Raw genomic sequence first — 19636 nt, 5'->3', positions numbered from 1 at the left:
AACATATCTGCCTGGATAAGTGCAGAAAAGCTTAACATCACAACCTGTTTTGGAGGGGGGGTGCAAGTGTTTCATAAGCTTTCAGAATTCAATATCCTGTCTACTTCCTGTTTCATGAGGTGAGACCTTATATCTCGGCTTCACTGCATAAATACTCCCCACGGACACGTTGGATTACTGGAACATCTCGTGGTGAAGGCTTTAGCTCTGAATATTGAGAAAATCGTGACTTGAATAACTACAAATGCATTCAACAGTGAAAAAGTGAGTGTGCAAGGATGATGCAGCGAATCCGGGTCCGATTTATTTTTTTAACAGTGCATATTTTCTTCACATCCAGTTTTTTTTTATAGACAGAAGATTTTAGCATTACTGGAAACTTCAATCCAACAATTTATAGCAAAGATGGACTCGGTTTGTCCAAAAACTCCATTCCATTTATTTGATAAAGCACATTTAAAAACAGCATGTGAGCCGACCAAAGTGCTGTACAGGGGTACAAACATATAAGGTTAAACTAATAATATAAAAGAATAAAACAGCTAGAGCGTAGCACAAAGAGCCAAACAAGAGAAGTCAATAAAATCGGTAAAAGAACTGTAAACTAACCTAGATGGAATAGCTAGGCAGTAAAAGCAAGGGAATAAAAGTCTTTTAGTGAGACTTAAAACCCCCAATGGAGGGGGAGAGTCTGATTTTCAGCGGTAGATCATTCCAGAGATTCGGAGCGCAGACAGAAAAAGCTCGTTCACCACGGGTTTTGCAGCGTAGACGGGGAATCTGTAGTCGGTGTAGGTCACCTGAACAGAGAGTCCTGCCCGGCACATGAGGAGTAACTCGGATAAGTAAGGTGGTGCTAAGCCATTCAGCGCCTTAAAAACAAACAATAACATTTTAAAACGTATACGGTAGTGCACAGGAAGCCAGTGAAGTCTCGCTAAAGTTGGAGTGATGTGCTGCCGACGGCCAGTATTGGTCAGAAACCTTGCTGTGGCATTCTGTATCAGCTGAAGGCGAGATCATGCGGCTTTTGAAATGCCAAACAGAACTGCGTTGGAGTAGTCCAACCTTGCGGTGATGAAAGCGTGAATGGTCGTCTCGAGGTGGCGCCGGTTCAGAATGAGTTTTAGTTTGGAAAGACGTCTCAGCTGATAAAATCATGATTTAGCCATGTGTCAAAGTTTATGGCAACCTCCAGCAGGTTTGTATGTGAGTGTAACCGTATGTCCACACAGAGCCCAGTGAACACCATGTTTAAAGATGTTTCTCACAAAAACTTCATCTTTTGAAACAAACTCCCCAGAATAGATGTCTCTTGATGATATAACATGAAGTAAATATGAAAGAAAGATCCAAGTCCAAGTCATCTTTAGCACGTGTCACAGCCTCGTGCATGCAGATTAAAGCAGTTCAGGTGCTAAGGTAGCGGCACGGCTGCAGGCTTTTGCTGTTTACCATAGTCTAGTCCAATAAAGCCTCGCCTCTTCAGACTTTTTTCTGCGTCCGTGATGATTTTGGGCTCTTCCTGAGGGTCTCCACTTGTGTAGCCAGAATTCCCCGGGCCTCTCTGGGAACGCTGGAACAGAAAACGAGGCACCCAGCAATCAGTCCAGTCCCCAGAGGAGCCAGAGGGCCTCATGGAAACGCGTTAGCGCTGTCTTTTAGAGTTAATGCGACGGTTTTGATCCTGTCCGAGATCAAAAACAGACAGGGTGGCGCCGAAGTTGTTACCAAACAATGAGAGAAAGTTTTAAGGAGTGAAAAACGAGCGGGTTTTCCAGATCATGCTGCTGTGCACCGTGCTGCGGGGATGTTGGGATGTGCGTCGCAGACACACAGCAGATACTTTTACAAGTTTGGTCATCAATGAAACGTTTCCTACGGTGAGTGGAAACAGAAGAATGTCGTTGGGACACGTCGGGGGAGCTTTTGGTCAGACCGTGCGGACTAGTTGGAATTCCACCTCCCGTTGCTCCTGAAGCCTTACCTCGAAGGCTGTATGTGCACAGGATTCCTGCCATGCGTGAACTCGATTATGATGGTCGGTGAAACCTCTGAGGGGGTTCAAAATCTTTAGACGGCTTGTTACATGACAGCAGGGAAGCTGAAGTGTGTAATTTCATCCCGTCTTTCAACAGGTGCCTCTGCAAACACGGTAGCCTGCCAAACAGACGGAGAAATATGCCTGAGTGCTGGCGTTGCTCAGGCATTCCGGTCTTCACAGGAGATGGTTGGAATACGTTAAACACCCTGCAGATGTATCCGACACGCTGTTGGGACTCTTGTGTTTCCCTGCCGCGGTGCACGACGTTAATCACATTTAATGTCTCCGAACACGAGGAATGTGTAGCGACAGGTTTGACCTCGCTCTGCTGCAGCTGGAGTCGGTTCATCCAGCAGGGAAGCATCAGCAAAACAAATCCCTTCTCAGGTCTAATGAGAAGTTTAATCCTCACAAAAACAAACGCAGTCGGCTTCTGTGCCGTTCGATAACGTCTGACTTCTTATCGCTGGACGTTAAAACCTGTCATCAACCGTGATTAACTCGGAGTCGTCAGATGGAGCCAGCAGCACGTCGGCACCGGCTAAAGCGTCACTTCAGCGCTCAAAAGGCCCTAAATTCAGGAAGTGTGTAGACTGATACGAGCGTGACCCCTGAAACAAACCTTGTCGTCGTGTTTAATTTGTCTGGAAAACATGTTGAAAATCACCGCTTGTAAAAGTGCCAAAGTAAATGTTCTGATTTGGCCCAGGGGTTGCAGAAAAGGCAGCGGAGTTGTTAATCTCAGCGTCGGGATCTGTCTGGCGTGGCGGCGGTAACCGACGCAGCCCAGGCAGCCCAGGCAGCCCAGGCAGCACAGTCGCTTCTGTTGTTCTCTAGCTCTGAAGACTGAACTCGCGTGTTGGGCTGCGTTCAGACACAACGGTCGTTGCCGGGACTGAAAGCTGCATCAACCAAACTCACCCGGTCCAGGAAAGTTTTACAACCGTTCAAAAATCTGGAACTTGGCTGAATCTGCTGCTCGTTTAATGTTTTAATTCTGGATTATTAATGTTTATTAAAACCACTTCACACCACTTTCCTCATGGAGTTAAACCACTGGAAGGGTTTGTGTGATAACTCTGCACAAATATTAAAGTATTGTTTTTAATAATTGGTTTTATTGCACAGAAGGAACATCAAGTTCATGCGTTTTAATTAAGAGTGCAGCCTTTGAGCGCTTCCCTTCTTTATTGCGGCTTGTAGAAAATGAGGCGGTCACATGGCTGGAGGTTTTGGGTTTAATGGGTTTGTGTGCCGGGAATCGGAGCTTTTCTGATGTCTGTGAAAGAGCAATAGCACTTAGTAAATGACAAACCATCCGGAAAACAAAGACTTTAGTTCTTCTTCTAATTTTTTACCACAGCCTGAAAAGGATCTGTGAGGTTTGCATCAAAAACACGACTTCTGGCAGACGTAAGGATTTAAACTCATTCGTTTGAACCTCTAATCCGAGTTTTAGGGAGGATAATTGTGCTTCTCTGAGCTCCAGATGGGACCAGATGGGACGGCAGCAAAAGGTGGTTTTTGTATCTCCTTGAGTCGTGTTCGCTCATCATGTCGTCGGATGTGTGAAGGCCGTTGGCTAACTAGCTTGAATAGTTAATAATAGATTCTCTGAGTTTAGCGAAGCTTTAACTCGATGCTGATCAGTTTGGGGAAAGGAACTCTGACTGCTGATCTGATGAATGAAGTCGGAGTAAACGTCCAGCTCTTGACCCAGAGGACCCTTACCCGTACACCCCGCCTTGATCAGTTAGTTCAGACCAAACTTTGGCTTAAAGTAGACACACTCGTCTGTTTCAGCATGATGTAAATCACCACGTCTGCACAAAAACAGAACATTAATGTTTCCGTTTCATGTCCAGGAGCAAGAGGACCCCAACAAGTTGGCCACCAGCTGGCCGGACTACTATATCGACCGCATCAACTCCATGGCGGCTGTAAGTTTAACTCGTCACCGTTCCAGATTTAAACCGTCGTGTCAACTTTATCCAAGGTTCTGTTTTCTGAGAGGTCAGCGTTCGCTCGGCCATCCTTTCTCTCTCTGTCTCTCTCTCACTCTGTCTCTCGCTCTCTCTGTCTCTCGCTCTCTCTGTCTCTCGCTCTCTCTGTCTCTCTCTCTCTCTCTCACACACTCTCTCCCTCTCTCTTGCAATGTCACTCTCACTTGATCTCACTTGCTCTCTCGCTCTCCCTTGCTCTCTCTCTTACTCTCTCACTCTCACTTGCTCTACTGTCGCTCACTCTCTTGCACTCTGTCTCTCGCTCTCTTTTGATCTATTTCGCTCTCTCTTGCTCGCTCGCTCTTGCTCTCTCTCTCTGAACATTTTCATCCTGTCCCTGCTGACTGCTGGTTAGATTCACATGACCACATTACTTCTTTTTGACCTCTACACACACACGCACGCACGCACGCACGCACGCACGCACGCACGCACGCACGCACGCACACACACAGACACAGACACAGACACACACACACACACACAGATGACAAACAGGCCATTTAGACACTCTGCAGTTCAGCGAGTGGGAATAACTGTCAGAGACACGGAGCCAGGCCAAGTCGACAACATTCATTATTTCCAGCAGCAAAAACGGCACGATACTGTCACAAACCTTCATTTTACCGGTGTTGTGTGATGTCGTAGTATTCAGGCCACTAGACACTCACCAGTTTGACCTCTGACCCGCGGCTCGTCAGCTCCCAAATATTTAGAAATCATTAAAGGAGAACTTTCAAGACTTAAGGAGGAAGATGTCGAGTGGAAGACTGTTTCCATTGCTTTTCTCTCGGTGTGTTCCCCTGTGAGACGTTTCTTGTGTTTACTTTGCTATATTAAACCAAACGGTCTAATTTTTAAGGCATTTATAAATCTCCCCTGGCCAAGAATCAGATAAACCATTCAGCTGTGATTTACACAGACCACCATAAACGTAAACCACCCTCAGCATTAACTGTTTATTACCACGCTGGTTATGTTTCTGGAAAAGTTGCACGTAGCAACAGTCGTGTTTACGGTTGCTGTTTTTACAGCTGTTTTTGTTTACCGGCGTGGCTCGGAGGGGGTGAGATCGGGGGGGTGGACAGAACACCACCAGTACCTGAGCGGTGCCAGTAAAGTTGTCGTCTACTGCTGGCTTCTGAGCAGCAAACACACACCGATGGCGTTCCACTGTAAGTGGAGCACAGAGAAGGTTCTGATTTGTGAGCTGCTGCCAAGGATGTGAAATCCAGCAGGGCTGCAGCCGTGCCTCTCTGCTATTCGGTGTCGGGCGTGCTGTCAGAGTTATGTTTCAGCTTCTTCTTTTTACTTTCATCGTCTGCAAAACTCAAAAAGTCAAATTATTCATGCATATTCTGTTTTTCACATGAAAGTCTGAACTTACTGAGGGTTTTCAGAGCCTGTGCAGTCACGTCATGCCACTCAATTCTGTTGTTGCGTATAGTTTGTTCTAGATCTTGGAAACTCCCAAGCATTGCCAAGGAGTCCACAAAAATGAGACAAATTAAGAAAAACAAGTTTTTCTGGTGAAACATCCTACCGCCTCAGCTGTGATGTAAACAAGGTTGCTAATCAGTAAACATATTCCCGAGGAAGAACCCGGTTATCCCTGCATCCAACAGGAAAAACTGGCACGGCGGTCGCCGTGATGGTACCCATGTCAAGGGGAAACTCTGATTTGGTGTTTACAGCCTGGTTCAAACACCGTTCTAGCTTCAGTAGGTCTAGTTTATCGCCATGACAACTCTGAGAGGGGAGAATTCTTTGTAAAGCCGGGCGGACGCTATGCAACGTGTTTTACTCGTGGCATTCGGCTCCATCTCAAACCGTACGACTTCCTCGCCAGGCAAAGCTCACGGATCATTTTCTCACACGACCCGGTTCTCGGATACGACCTGAGGTTTAAATCTCCGCTCGTTACGCAAGGTGCAAAACTCGCCCCGACCTCGGAGACTCTCGCACGAGAAAATCGGCTCTAAATGGTAAAAGAAATCACACAGCGTACGTCTGGTGAACATGTAGGGGCGTAACCCTTTTGACTGACATGTAGCAGATGAGCCGCTAGCTCTAGCAGCTTTCCCCTTTACTTGCCCCAGGGAAGGCCTCGGCCTCAACCTCATGTTAAGTGTTGCGGCCTGGAAGGCGGAGGGTAGCAGAGTCGCTCAAACGCTGTCTCTGGCTAAAAGCGCCCGCCAACCTCCACTGGCTGGGGTTAGCTCAGTTAGCTCAGCTACATTAACTCATAGTTTGCTGGATGTCGATCATCTGCCCCCACCCTTGCAGCCTCGCTCTCAGCTTCATTTTTGTGTTTTCCGAGCGTGACGAGACCAAGACGACGGCGGTGGGAACCGCCCACTGGGCTCTTCAGATTTCTACGGGTGACGGCGGGCAGGGTTTGTCTGTCATATGCACAGTCTGGCCCATGTCTTTACATTTATTCATGAAAGGCTCGGCCGATGGAAACAACAAATCATGAAAGTGGGAGATTCTCGTTTTCTTCGTATTACAAAAATCCATTTTTTATTCCCCGTTTTGTACGATAACTACCTGTTGGAGTCCATTTTCACCATCAGACCAAACCGTTTGTTGGTCCTGCCACCAGTTCCCCGGTTGGTGTTCCAGACAACATCTCTACAGGGAACTCCATTACTTCATGTCTTGGCTCGTGGTGGAGCTCCCAGGGGAGGGACCTTCTACGGTAGCGGAGTTAGTGGATGATCTCATTTTGGCTCCGCTGGTCTTTAAGACTTCCTCATGACCTGCGTCTTGATGTTCATTCATGAAGCCACGTCAGAGCTCTGAGGTTGTTTGCCGGCCACGTAGCAATCATTCAAATGTTCTGACCTGGTGAATGGATGACTTTAGCTGAAGAATGAACCCATAATGGAGCTGAATTGGTGGAAGAAAAGAGGCTTCGTACGGTCACCTGGGATGGGATGGATCATCTGACACGCTTACAAGTTGGGAGGCACAAAATGGAGGCTTTAAATTTCCATTTTGGCAGAAAATGTCCCTCTTCTCGTATTAAAACCATACTTCTAGTTGGAGCATCAACGATCTGTGATGTCCAAATGACGTCCCATGTGATCGTCGGTCATTCGTTACCAGAGCTCTGATGGGCAGCTCGAAGGCAAACTCCTGGCTCTGGGAGGCGCTTCCCACAATAACGATGTAGGGAAGTACCGTCTGCTGGTTTACCAACAGGCTATAATGGCATCCTTGTGTGGATGCTGGCCACAGGTATGAGCTTACAAATAGCAGATGTAGGAAGGAGTCGTCTGGCCAGACTCGCTGACACGAGGAACTGGCCCAGAGAACTGCCTCCTCGGGCTTTTTAAACTGTCTGGACTTGAGATTAAGTTGAAGCGATGGATGTTTTGACTGCAGCGTTTTGTAGATTAAACACTTGGTCACACTGCAGAGAGGGAAGCCGATGTAAGACATCAAATAAACGCCTGGCTGAGCCTCGTTTGGAAAGACTGGAAAGGAAGATCCAGTTTGAGCAAATCTAAATGTCCTTTTCCGTGTTGCTGAATTCTTGGTGCTGTGACAAACCGACAGTAACGCGGTTTGGATTTCTGCCACCGAGCTGTGATGGAAAACGCCTGCTGAGGCTAAACAGAAGCTGCCACTAATGGGAGCACAGCGGCCCTTTCAAGTCGAAGCTTTTAAGTGATGCAGAGATGCGTTAACACCAACACCGTTTTATTATTCGCCCTGTTTGTTGTAACCTTGATTGGAGCTAGTCGCCTGCTTCACTTTTTTGGCATCTTGTTTAGCTTCAAACCGCTTTTTTGATTAAAAACGACACCAAAAGCAGGAAAATGAGCACTGATTGGTGAAATATGTGTAAGTCGTCGACTCGAGTGTTACTGGGTCTAAGTCAGCTGGGACATGTTGGTGTTGTACTGAACTGAAACGGATCTCTTCACAGCCAAGGCTGGGTGTAAATCTGAGTCTGTGCATTTGCAGATGCAGACGTTGTTTGCCTTCGACGAGGAGGAGATGGAAATGAGGAACAAGGTGGTGGAAGATCTGAAGACGGCTCTCCGAACTCAGCCGATGAGGTGAGTGAGTCTCCTCGTGTTTTCCGGCTGCAGACGAGGCTCTTCGTTCTCAGACAAGTCACGCATTCCTGCAAAGTGACTTGTTGAGGTAATGCCCCATAAACCAATTACAGCTCAACACACTACTGGAAAGATTCAGCTTACAATAATCGTGCCTCTTATTATAAATTACCCTACTTAATTACTTCCAACTCAGTTCCAACCAGTGACAGATATTTTTAGCCTTCCTTTTTCCACCGCTGACATCAGCAGCTGCTGCACTCATCACCACAGCGAAGCGCTCGGATGCTGGACATCCCTGTAATGTAAGCAGCTGCTCGCCCTCCATCAGCAGCTTCTTAATTCTAAAGTTGTCCCGAACCCATCGAGGCTCTTGAGTGATTTCAAAAGATGCAAAGTGAAAGATTAAATGTGCAAAGTGACGAATAAATCTCTCTGAGGACTGGGTCACAGGCGCTGTGTGTTTACAGGCCAAGAGTGCATCAGCACAGCTGCGTTTGTGCTCTGGTTGGTGAAATAAGACATAATGTGTAAAGACCCCCCCTCACCCCGTCCGCTCCGTTCTTTAATCGGACTGCTGTGGCCTCGGATCCGACAGCTCTCTGCAGGTAATCAGAAGCAGCCACGCTGGCGAGGCCGTCTGCGTCGCACATGTCTGCAGTCGTCTGTTTACCCGCCTAATGAAATAATCAGCAGCAGATGCTGGGAAATAATCAGCCGACGTCTTTCATCTCAAAGTTCGAAGGAACCAACCAGCTTGTCATCCCAACAATCGGTCTCTTTTTAGATTCTCTGGGCGTTTTTATACGTTTGAGTCGGTTTCTCACATATGTGGGAAATGATTAAAGCTTCATTAAAAACTTTTATTAACCAATTCAGTCTAGGCCAAAATCACACAAATCTGTTATTTATGAACAAGAAAAGAGCTAAAGAAGGCTCTGTGATCAGATTTCTGTACCTTTAACGATCACCGCTCTGTTCATCATTCATATTTAAAATCAGCTGTGCCCATGAAAGGACCAGTCCAGAATTAAAGCTGTAAATAAATAAATAACAATTAAAACCGTAAGGAAAGGATCACACTTTATTTAATTCATCCATCCATTTTCGGCCACAGCCTAAGCAGGGAGGCCCAGACTTCCCTCTCCCCAGCCACTTGGACCAGCTCCTCTGGGAGAATCCCAAGGCGTTCCCTGGACAGGTGAGAGACACAGTCCCTCCACCGTGTCCTGGGTCTACCTTTAGGTCTTCTCCCGGTTGGACGTGTCCAGAAAACCTCACCAGGGAGGCATCCTAACCAGATGCCCGAGCCACCTCAACTGGCTCCTCTCGATGTGGAGGAGCAGCGGGTCTACTCCGAGCCCCTCCCGGATGACCGAGCTTCTCATCCCATCTCTAAGGGAGAGCCCAGCCACTCTTCAGAGAAAACTCATTTCGGCCGCTTGTTTCCACGATCTCGTTCTTTCGGTCACTACCCAAAGCTCATGACCACAGGACTGCCCCCGAAGTCCACGCGGTGTTGCAGAGCCGCGTCAGCCAACACAGCCCCACAACATCCAGAGCCTTAAGGAACTTAAACTCCTCCAGTTTTATTTATTAGGGTTTTTTAGATGAACCTTTTAGGCGGCTTTAACATCTAAACCTGCTTTTCTAGATTTTATTAAACTTTATTTTACCTGGACTGGATTTTCCTTATGCCAGCCTTCAACTTAAATGAGAAAATGTCGGATTTCTCGTTTTTAATTAAAAAGCATGGGTTCATTATTAAAATGAGTCATGACTAGCATCTTAGTGATTTAAAAATCTCAGCTAAATACTTGGTCGTTTCATAAATGTGTTCATAGTTTTACCGTTTCACTGCTATATTTGTATCCTGCATACCTGTTGGGGCATTAAGGGAAGACCAAAAGCAATTTTCTAATGATTACAAATTCTGCAGAGTTGTAAAGCGTCTGCAGCCTTTTGAGTTTGAGGATCTCCCTTTCTCCTCCGTTTCTTTCATCTTGGTCCCCTCCTGAACTTTACTCAGATAATCGACCTCATCAGGCGGTAACGACTCGGCGACCGCTCTTCATGAGGCACCTGCACAGGATGAGTTATGGCTCATCACCACACAGATGTTTTTCACTACTGTAAGCGTGATGTGGGTAGCAGGTGTGTCCCACGGATTATGGAGCTCCAGGGACGACCGGGGCAGCATGTTAATGTCCCGCCTTTGTCAAAAAGGAGACAAATGGGTGTCCGAAGCAGAAAGGTGGCTTTGAGCTTAGATGTCTGGCAGAAATCTGAGCATCTCGCTGACTTTATGGGCCACTTCTTCTTTCCCCTCTGTGGGTTTCATGCTGGTTTTTACGACGCAGTCCTGTGAGACCAGCCGGTGTCTGATTCGTGCCGGCCTGAAACGACCTCCCCCTACTTTTCCTCTGGCGTCTTTACCAAAGCAGCTGGTCGTTGGCTGTGAAGAGGGGCCCTTGTTGCCCTCAGCCTGGTTTGCAGGGCCACGGGAGCTAAACACATGGTGGGTATGCAGCGTGCCAGGCCGAGCGCACACAGAGGGCTCGTTGTGAGCGAGCCTCACGCTCACGCAGAGGGTGGAAAGGAAATGACACGGTGACGCGTGTCAGTCAGGGGCCGTCTATACGTTACAGGGATAAAAGTGATACGAACACAGACTCGGGTTCAGAAATTTTTGTGGAAATTAAAAATATAAAGATTATTAAAGTGGTTCTCTCACATTTGTCTAAAAACATCTGCTAATAACTCGTTTCAGACCAAAATCAACGATCGCACCATCCGGTTGTTGCTCTCGCCGAACCCCTGAACTTACCCGAGTCCCAAAAGGAAAAACACAGTTTGAAGTCACGGAAAACAAAACGCTCGGACCTACAAAACAGCGACTGGTGTTTAGAACCATCTGGTGTCCTCTGGCAGGGTTTCCGGGGCCCGGAGGACAGAGGACAGGAGAACGTGCAGCTAATTAATGAAATAATGTGGTTCTGTAGCTTTCTCTTCAGCACAGCCGACAAAGGTTTATGATGGGTCAGTCCTCCTGCATGCTCAGATCATTCCCTTCCCTTGCTTGAAAAATTGTTCCAAAATGAAAGTTGAACCCACATCTTTTTTATCTGTCAATTCAATGCCGTTCGGCGAGTCTCAAATAAAAAATTGGACTGTGTTCACATCCAGAATCAAACCCAGGTCTTCCGCACGGGAGTCCACCGATTTACTAGGTGAGCTAAAGCACCAGTGACATCCTTTGTATCTGTAACATTTATATCCTTGATGACAGCTGGAACAACGTCAAACCAAAGAACGGTTCGGAGTGAAAATGGCTGTTTTGTTGCTAATTAGCAGGAAATATCTAGAAGAAAGTTCTACAGAAAGTAGCTAAGGGTCCTCAGAAATGTAGCTAGCTTTGTCACTAGGCGTTAGGAACAGCGACAAAGTGGCACTGCCTCTCTCTCTGCTGCTAAAGCTACGGATAGCAAATGCTACGGGCGATGCCTGAGCGTGAACGCGCATGAAGCAGCCTGCTCGACCCGAGCATCTCTCTTTTTCTGTGATTTTACAGAAAAACAGGCAATCACAGTAAAAATGCCAGGGCTCATTCTACAGGACCAGGGCATTGCAGGAGAACGTATGAAGAAGACATTTATTATTTCTATACATGTTTTGGCTGTCACACTTCCATAATGCCCCTTTAAACTGATACTAATTTAAGGTAGTAATGTTTTATTTTTTATGAAAACATCTCCATATTCAGTAGATTTAAATTTTCTAGGTTTGTTTCTTAGTTAAGTTTGTGTCTGAATTACAAATATGGTTGAAATATGGGTCCACCAAGCTGTTGACCTGCTAGTTAAAGGGTTAAAATCTCTCCTGAACTTATATATTTGAGTATCTGTGCATCCAAGACCTGATTGCTCCCCTAGATTAAAATCCCGATCAGGCGTTTCTCTCGGGTCACTGAGGGCTTTTGACCCAAGATGCATTGCAGTCCAAGTCTCGTATCAGTGGAGCATCCCTGTGTTTCCCGAGACGGCTGCCTGGATCATGTTTTTGCACATCGCTTCCAGCAAGGATATTGAGTTTGCAGTCACTTCCCCCCCGCTACTGTGTCAGTAACCCTCCAGATTTGGATGATCTGATACCAACACAAGCAGGTTTTGTTGCAGCCAGATCTTTCTGAGCAGAGGGTGACATTTTTGTTTCAGTTAGAAAACACAACAGAGGAGAATCGTGTCTTGACGTGGGTTGCTCGGTACTTTCAGCCGTACTTCATAACAGTCGTATAAAATCTGTTTGAGACGCATTTAGTTCCAACTCCTCAGATAAAATAGTTTGAATCTTCAGTTAAAGCCGCACATTCGCACGTCAACATAAACGCGTGGTTCGTGTGACGTCTCGCCTCGTTTAGACGGTGGTCGGCACGCTTTAGTTTAGAGAAACCAGAAGTGATCTGTGACGTGGAACGGGCTCCAGCTGCAGCGCAGACCAGCACAAACCAAACGCTGCATTTCTCTCCGCCTAAAACAACTCCAGCCTCAAACGTTTCTCGGCATTTCAAGCAGACTCCACATTTGTGGCCTTTTGCACCTCGTCACTCGGCAGCGGAGGGTTATCTACACGAGGGAAGGTTCCGGCTGGGACACAGTTCACGTGCAAAACCAGAATAGGGTCAACAACACACAAAAGACTTGGCGATTTTAAAAGTAAAATAAAATCCCCGGTGCTTTTGTTTTGGTTTGGATGCTCTGTGTGGCCGTTAGCAGGGTTCGTCCTCGTTTATCCTGGCGGTCTTTAAGTCGGGGTGGCTTTGCTGCGAACATCAGGAATGACGCAGACGGCTCCGGAGTCCCTCATAAAAACCCACATAAAGAAAAATAAATCGGTTTTATGGCGCTTTTTGTGATTCTCCTTAGAGAAAATAAAATGGGATCTTTGGCAGCAACCGTTCTCCTCACAACTAATCAGCTGTTTCATCAGCGCTCATAAACAGAACAACGAAAAAACCCCTTTGGACCTTTTACCTGGTTTATTGTTAAAAATCCGGCTGCTTGCTCCTCCTCTGATTGTATTTATTTATTTATTTATTTACGAGCAGTTTTCCCACTTTTCCAACCTTCCCATGGTATTCTTCTGCATGTTTGAAACCATTTTCTGGAAAGTTGCTTCTTAATTTTAACGTTGCTGCAGAATAAATCTGCTCACAGTGGGACCAAAAAATAAGACGAAAGCAGCAGCAGCTTTTTAAAGCTGCAGGAAGCAGCTCCTCTGTTTTCACTCAGTTATTGACTCGTTAAAGAATATTTTAATGTTTTTATGGCCTTAAACACATCTTTGAGGTTGATTTAAAGGCATAATGAATGTACTTTGGGGGGAAATCCTATTTGTTGGAGACATTTAGGCTATTTCACCTTTAGGGGTCATCGTGGACCACCTGAGCTGTTTCCTGTGGATTTCCAGTCCATGGGAACCATTCTGTCCATGTCGTTATCCTGTTTTATTTACCACAGATGTGCCCTTAAACATTTGTTTGTGCTCTTGTCCTTTGTTGAGCTTTTATGTGACATAAGTGCAGAAAACTGTCGTAAAATGAACATTTCTGATTTGATTTAATCCTCATCCCCGTCCTGCAAACGCCTTCAGCTGTGATGGGCTCCTTCTCCGAGCCTCCCGGGACTCTCGTCTGTGTGAGTGGATGTGTGTGTCCCTGGGCGTAGGTGAGGGGGTGTTGGAAGGAGGCCGTGAGTGTGTGCTGGTGATGTGACGGGCAGCAGAGAGGCCCTAGAGAGCTCATGATCACTGGAGTTTGTGCGTGTGGAGGCGCTGGAGGTGGTGTGGTCGTGCTTCGAGGCAGGCTGTCTGCCACACAGGGGTCGACCTCAGTTCAAAACGAAAACGGCTTCACCTCCAAATCTAAACCCTCACACGGCCCGCCTAGTTGGATTTGAGTTCTGCGTCTAAATGTGAGCATCTGGATTAGTTTTCCGCTCCTTCCCGCTCATTAGGAATATAGTCGGCCTCTGGTTGGGATTTTCCACGTTTTAGATGAGTGGAAATGGCACGACCCTCGAAAACTGCTCCCTCGCAACAATAGCCGTCATTAAATGATGTAATAATAGAAAATATCTCTGGGCTTTCTTCGATCGGCTCACCTGACATTCCCTTCGACCAGTCGCTTCTTATGCCGCCGGCTTTTTGTCCAAGAACCTTTTACACCCACTCGTTTGTTGCTCTGCTCGTCTTGTATTCAGCTGTCATTAAACCCAAACGAGGTCCGGAGAACGAAGCACTCGTTCCAGAAAACAGATTTGATTTTTACGCCCGTCAGCTGAGTCTTTGGTTGGGACACAGGAGGACATTCATGGACTTAAATGGAGAGGACTGTTGAGCAGGTGAATGTTCTTTAAAGAGACACGCTGGCATGTGTTTGCAAAAGTCTAACATGCATCTGTTCGTCCACGTGCCTCTCACATAAGCACAAACAGATGCGTCAGGTCAACGTGTTTCTGGCGAGCTGCTGGAGATACGGCAGTGTGCAGATCCTTGAATCGCCTCCGCACGTTTGAATTCAGACTCCAAGATCAACATCTCTCACCCTCGGCTTTCCATACGTTAATCACAAGTGTGCTGAGCCTAATTTCTCTTCCACAGTCGTCCTCTGGTGCACGGGGCAGACGTCAGGCTGTTCCTGCTGTCTGCTCTGGCCAAACATGTATTCAAAGTGTGCAATGACTACAGCTGGACCGCCTCCCTCTCACAGCAGTCTGCGTTAAATCTAAATCAAGTCATATTAAATGCATGAGATGTATGTTTCAGCACCTTGGTGTGAAGGCTGAAGCTTCTGAGGCTGTCTGATGGAAGGCTGAGATCTCAGAGCGTCGTTGAGAACGTGTGAAGGTGTCCGTCCGTGCGGTAGAGCTGGCTGTCATCAGCATCACTGCTGCAAATCAAAACATGATTCTGCCGGGTGGTTTCGTGGTTTTATCCCCAGAAATCTGCTTGAGATCTGAGAAGCGTCGTGTGTGAGAAGATGAGCCTTGACAACAAGTTGACCCAAAAGTCAGCCTTCATCTCTTTTTTCCCTCTTCTTTGTCTCGTCTCTCCATCCCACAAACCCTCGTCTGTTTGAAATAATTCATGAGGCCTATCAGGAATTGTTCTGAGTGGGAAGCGGCCCACGTCGTGCTCTCTGGACGTGGCATCCTTCGGTGTTTGCGCGTCCTGCGCGTCATTTCTTCCTCGGAGAGGTCAGGGACTCACTCGCTGCTTTCTTTATGAGTTTGGCTAATGAAGGCCTTGAACCTGATGCAGGGTCAGCTTGAGGTGCTAAAATTAGAAAGTGGAGCCTTTGTTGCTGTTTTGAGGTCATTTTAGGAGGTTTCTGCTGAACGAACGATGTGGGTGTGTTGGAATGGGAGGATTTATTCACAATAAAACTTGGCGAAAGTTGTCAAACGGAACGTTTAGAAACTGATATTTACTTTGTGACTAAGGCATGTGTACAGTTTGTCTCCTGGTCCAAATTTAAATTTTACGGATCAAAATATCCCAAAAGGTTCCGTTGTTGGCGGAAAACGATATTCTTCCCTTTTATGTTTCGACTCTTTCTCCGGGCTCTCGATTTACCGGTCGATCTACGTCCCAATCCTCACCTATGGTCATGAGCTTTGGGTAATGACCGAAGGAACGAGATCGCGGATACAAGCGGCCGAAATGAGTTTCCTCCGTAGGGTGGCCGGGCTCAGCCTTAGAGATAGGGTGAGGAGCTCGGACATTCGGGAGGGACTCGGAGTAGAACCGCTGCTCCTCCAGATCGAAAGGAGTCAGTTGAGGTGGTTTGGGCATCTGGTCAGGATGCCTCCTGGACGCCTCCCCGGGGAGGTGTTTCAGGCATGTCCTGCCGGCAGGAGGCCCCCGGGTCGACCCAGGACACGTTGGAGAGGTTACATCTCCAATCTGGTCCGGGAACGCCTTGGGGTCCTGCCGGAGGAGCTGGTGGAGGTGGCTGGGGAGAGGACGGTCTGGAGCTCCCTAGTTGGGATGCTGCCCCCACGACCCGGACCGGGATAAGCGGAGGAAGACGATGGCGACTTTCTCCACATCCGTTTTTCCTAAACTGATCTTTTGAATAATTTTCCTCCTTCAGGTTTGTGACACGCTTCATCGAACTCGACGGACTCACGTGCCTGCTCAACTTCCTGCGCAGCATGGACTACGAGACGTCCGAGAGCCGAATCCACACCTCCGTCATCGGCTGCATCAAGGCCCTGATGAACAACTCGCAGGGCCGCGCCCACGTCCTGGCCCACCCTCAGAGCATCAACACCATCTCCCAGAGCCTACGGACTGAGAACATCAAAACCAAAGTGGCGGTGCTGGAGATTCTTGGGGCCGTTTGTTTGGTACCTGACGGCCATAAGAAGGTGCTGCAGGCGATGGCGCATTACCAAAAGTATGCTGCTGAGAGGACTCGCTTCCAGGTGAGGAAACCACCGTTTTGTGCATAAAACAGCACTTTTGCATGATTGCCTGAAGTCTTTCAAGGCTTTTCTGAAGATCTTGCCTTCTTTTTTTATAATTTGCTGTCAAGTAAAAGCAGCCAAAGTTCAAAACCTGGAGAACCATTTTTAAAACAACCCAAAAATCAGTTCTGAGGAAATCTGCGGTTTCGGGCTTTTGCCCGGCCCTTTAGTGCGTGCATATGTCACGGAGTGTAAGCAGGAGACGTGAGGCAGACCCAGCATTTCAAGAAAATGTTCAAATAAATCACGCTGTGGTCATTTAAGGAAGTTAAGTGCTTCTCCTGAAGCACCTCAGATGCTTGGCCTCAGGCTGCAGCTTACATCCGTACACAGGAGGGGAGGGAGAACATTCAGACTCATGGAGGCGAGCCTTTGGTACGTAGCAGGACTGAGTCAGCAAACCTCCTCATACACGTCACTTTGGACTACGCTAACACCGCAGGAGCTGAATAATTGAGAACGTATGAAGCCTTTAATGTTGGTCCGAGTTATGATTCAGCTCCTAAAGGACGTTGGGGTCAGTCTGAGAGGCAGGAAAGGGTTAGGGAGCTGAGAGCGCTGCCGTTTCATGTGGGTTGGTTTCTGTTGAAACGCCATCTGCTTGCTTGTTTCTGAGTAACATGCTGAATGTCTAGACTCTCCTGAACGAGCTGGACAGAGGCACGGGTCGCTACAGAGATGAGGTCAACTTAAAGACCGCCATCATGTCCTTCATCAACGCTGTGCTCAACGCAGGAGCCGGAGAGGTCTGCGTGCATTTGAAAATCCCATCACTTTCAAAGCCAGCTGCACCAAAACGTGCAGAATAAAGTTCACCCTCTTCATCTAACATTTTCCTCTTTACTTTCAGGACAGTCTGGAGTTTCGCCTCCATCTGAGGTACGAGTTCTTGATGTTGGGGATTCAGCCGGTCATCGATAAGCTGAGAGAGCATGAAAATGCCACTCTGGACAGGTGAGATGGCGTCGTGCTTCAGACATGATGCGCAAGAGGTTTAAAGCTTCTACGGCCAATTCTAGAAAGTAGTTACCGTAAATCCTCTAATACAGGCCCGGGCCTGTATTAGAGGATTTACGGTAAGTCTCAAAGACAGAAACATTTCTAATAACACGGTATTACTTGTTTAATGAGGGCAGCAGACGGGCTTTGATCCGTGTTTCTGCTTATCCGCAGGCATCTGGACTTCTTTGAAATGGTGCGAAACGAGGATGACTCTGAGTTGGCCAAAAGATTTGACACAGTCCGTTCATTTTGTTGTTTATTACTTGGAATCGTACTGCTTTCATTTTTGACCCGTTTGACAAAACCTCTTGGTTTTATTTCTTCCCCAGCCCCACGTGGACACGAAGAGTGCCGGCGCCATGTTTGAGCTGGTCAAGAAGAAACTGAGCCACACGGATTCCTACCCACACCTCCTCTCCATCCTGCAGCACTGCCTGCAGATGCCATGTGAGCGGGACACACTTCCTGCACTTTATTCCCATCTTCGTCAAACCTTTTAATGTGGAATTCCTTTTCAGATAAACGCGGCGCTTGCAGCCTGCAGCACTGGCAGCTGTTGGACAGGATCCTGCAGCAGATCGTCCTGCAGGATGATAAAGGAGAGAACCCGGATGTTGCACCTCTGGAGAACTTCAGTGTTAAGAACATCATTCGCATGTAAGTGAAGCTGCACACCGCTGCATGCTCCATCACAGCTCAGACAAGATTGTATTGCGCAATTATTAACCAGGACATCAGGGTAATGAGATTAGACTGACACTTAAATCAGAAAACGGTCAAATATTTAAATTTGTGCGATTTTATGAGCTGATGTTTCCCAAATGCCCTCGTTTTAGTTATATCTGAAGCTTTTCCTGAAATGCGTGTTGATCAAAAGATCAGAACAAGACAAACTTTTGATGCAAGATGCAGAATCTGGGAAAAATTAAATGTTTGCATCAGATCTAGTCAAACGAGTCCTCAGACTTGACCCGGTTCTGGTTTTTAGCACAAGGAGCAGGGGATGTGACGGTGGCAGCAGAGGGTCGGCTCGCTCGGACAAAGCTCTGCGAGCATAAGTCTGCGTGAGAGCGGAAACCGAGGATCAAAAGGAAAAGTTCTCTAATCGCGTTAGGAGTCAGCCAAGTCATCCGCGTGTCGGCGCAGCGAGGGAGGGAACGGTCGTTGTTGTTGAGGAGAAGCAGCATCGTGAATCGGAGCTCTGGACGTGTCGTCGTAGCTGTTGCTCAAAGAAAATGTTTTCCAAATGATGGTTGACGCTTGCTGGCCTTTGTGGTCGGCGCTCGGCTGAGTGTCGGGGCTGATCTGTGTTTTTGTGCGGCGTGCAGGTTGTTCAGCGATGGCATCTGGAGCTCCGTCTGTGCACCTCGACATTTCCTCCTGACGGCCGGGCCTTCGCTCGTTCTCCGGCTCAGTTTGTTATGTTTAACCCGACCTCACAATCGGTGATTAATGTGTTTAGTCTTCGTGGTGAAAGCGCCATAAAGCATGTAGCGTGGTACGCTCTGAGACCTGCCCGCTCCTGCTTTGTTCACTAATTCAGCCACCATTGTTTGTGCAATCACTCCAGTGTGATTCTTTCCAGTAGTGCGCGGAAAGTGGTGCAGCGTCTGAGGCCAAGCGCTCATTGCTGCCCGTCACGGATCCATCTCGGCGGTCGGAGCCCCCCCCCCCGTTCTCTGACATCCCTGCCAAAGTGCTATCGTGTTTCCGTAAACTCTCTGAAAGTAAATCGCCTCTGGAAAAACACGGAGCAGGGATGGAGGTTTCCTCGCTGCGTTGGCTCCGGAGGCCCCTCACGGTTACCGGGTGAAAAGAAAGGCTTGTGCCATCGGGGGGGGGGGGGGGGGGGGGGTATATGGATGCTGAAACAAGTGTTAAAACAAAAGGCAGACAAAGTCATTCATCATATGTGGTCACCATGGCGACGGATGTGTCTGTCCTGGAATGAACTCGTCCTTACGAATCCGATCTTCCTGCAGCTATTCG

The 19636-nt window shown here is 47.6% G+C and overlaps 1 protein-coding gene across 1 annotated transcript in view; it reads left to right on the top strand.

Annotated features, from left to right (window-relative positions):
- The window catches only part of daam2 (dishevelled associated activator of morphogenesis 2), an 84332-nt gene that overhangs the window by 48343 nt on the left and 16353 nt on the right, over positions 1–19636 (top strand). Inside the window, exons 4-11 of the mRNA XM_015969146.3 lie at positions 3910–3984; positions 8023–8117; positions 16270–16603; positions 17281–17391; positions 17496–17599; positions 17819–17885; positions 17977–18094; positions 18166–18304. Coding sequence (XP_015824632.3) covers positions 3910–3984; positions 8023–8117; positions 16270–16603; positions 17281–17391; positions 17496–17599; positions 17819–17885; positions 17977–18094; positions 18166–18304 — 1043 coding nt within the window. The remainder of the gene's footprint in view (positions 1–3909; positions 3985–8022; positions 8118–16269; positions 16604–17280; positions 17392–17495; positions 17600–17818; positions 17886–17976; positions 18095–18165; positions 18305–19636) is intronic.

This window comes from Nothobranchius furzeri, chromosome 18 (assembly GCF_043380555.1).
Source record: "Nothobranchius furzeri strain GRZ-AD chromosome 18, NfurGRZ-RIMD1, whole genome shotgun sequence".
NCBI lineage: Eukaryota > Metazoa > Chordata > Actinopteri > Cyprinodontiformes > Nothobranchiidae > Nothobranchius > Nothobranchius furzeri.
This window is presented reverse-complemented; position numbering and strand designations above follow the sequence as displayed.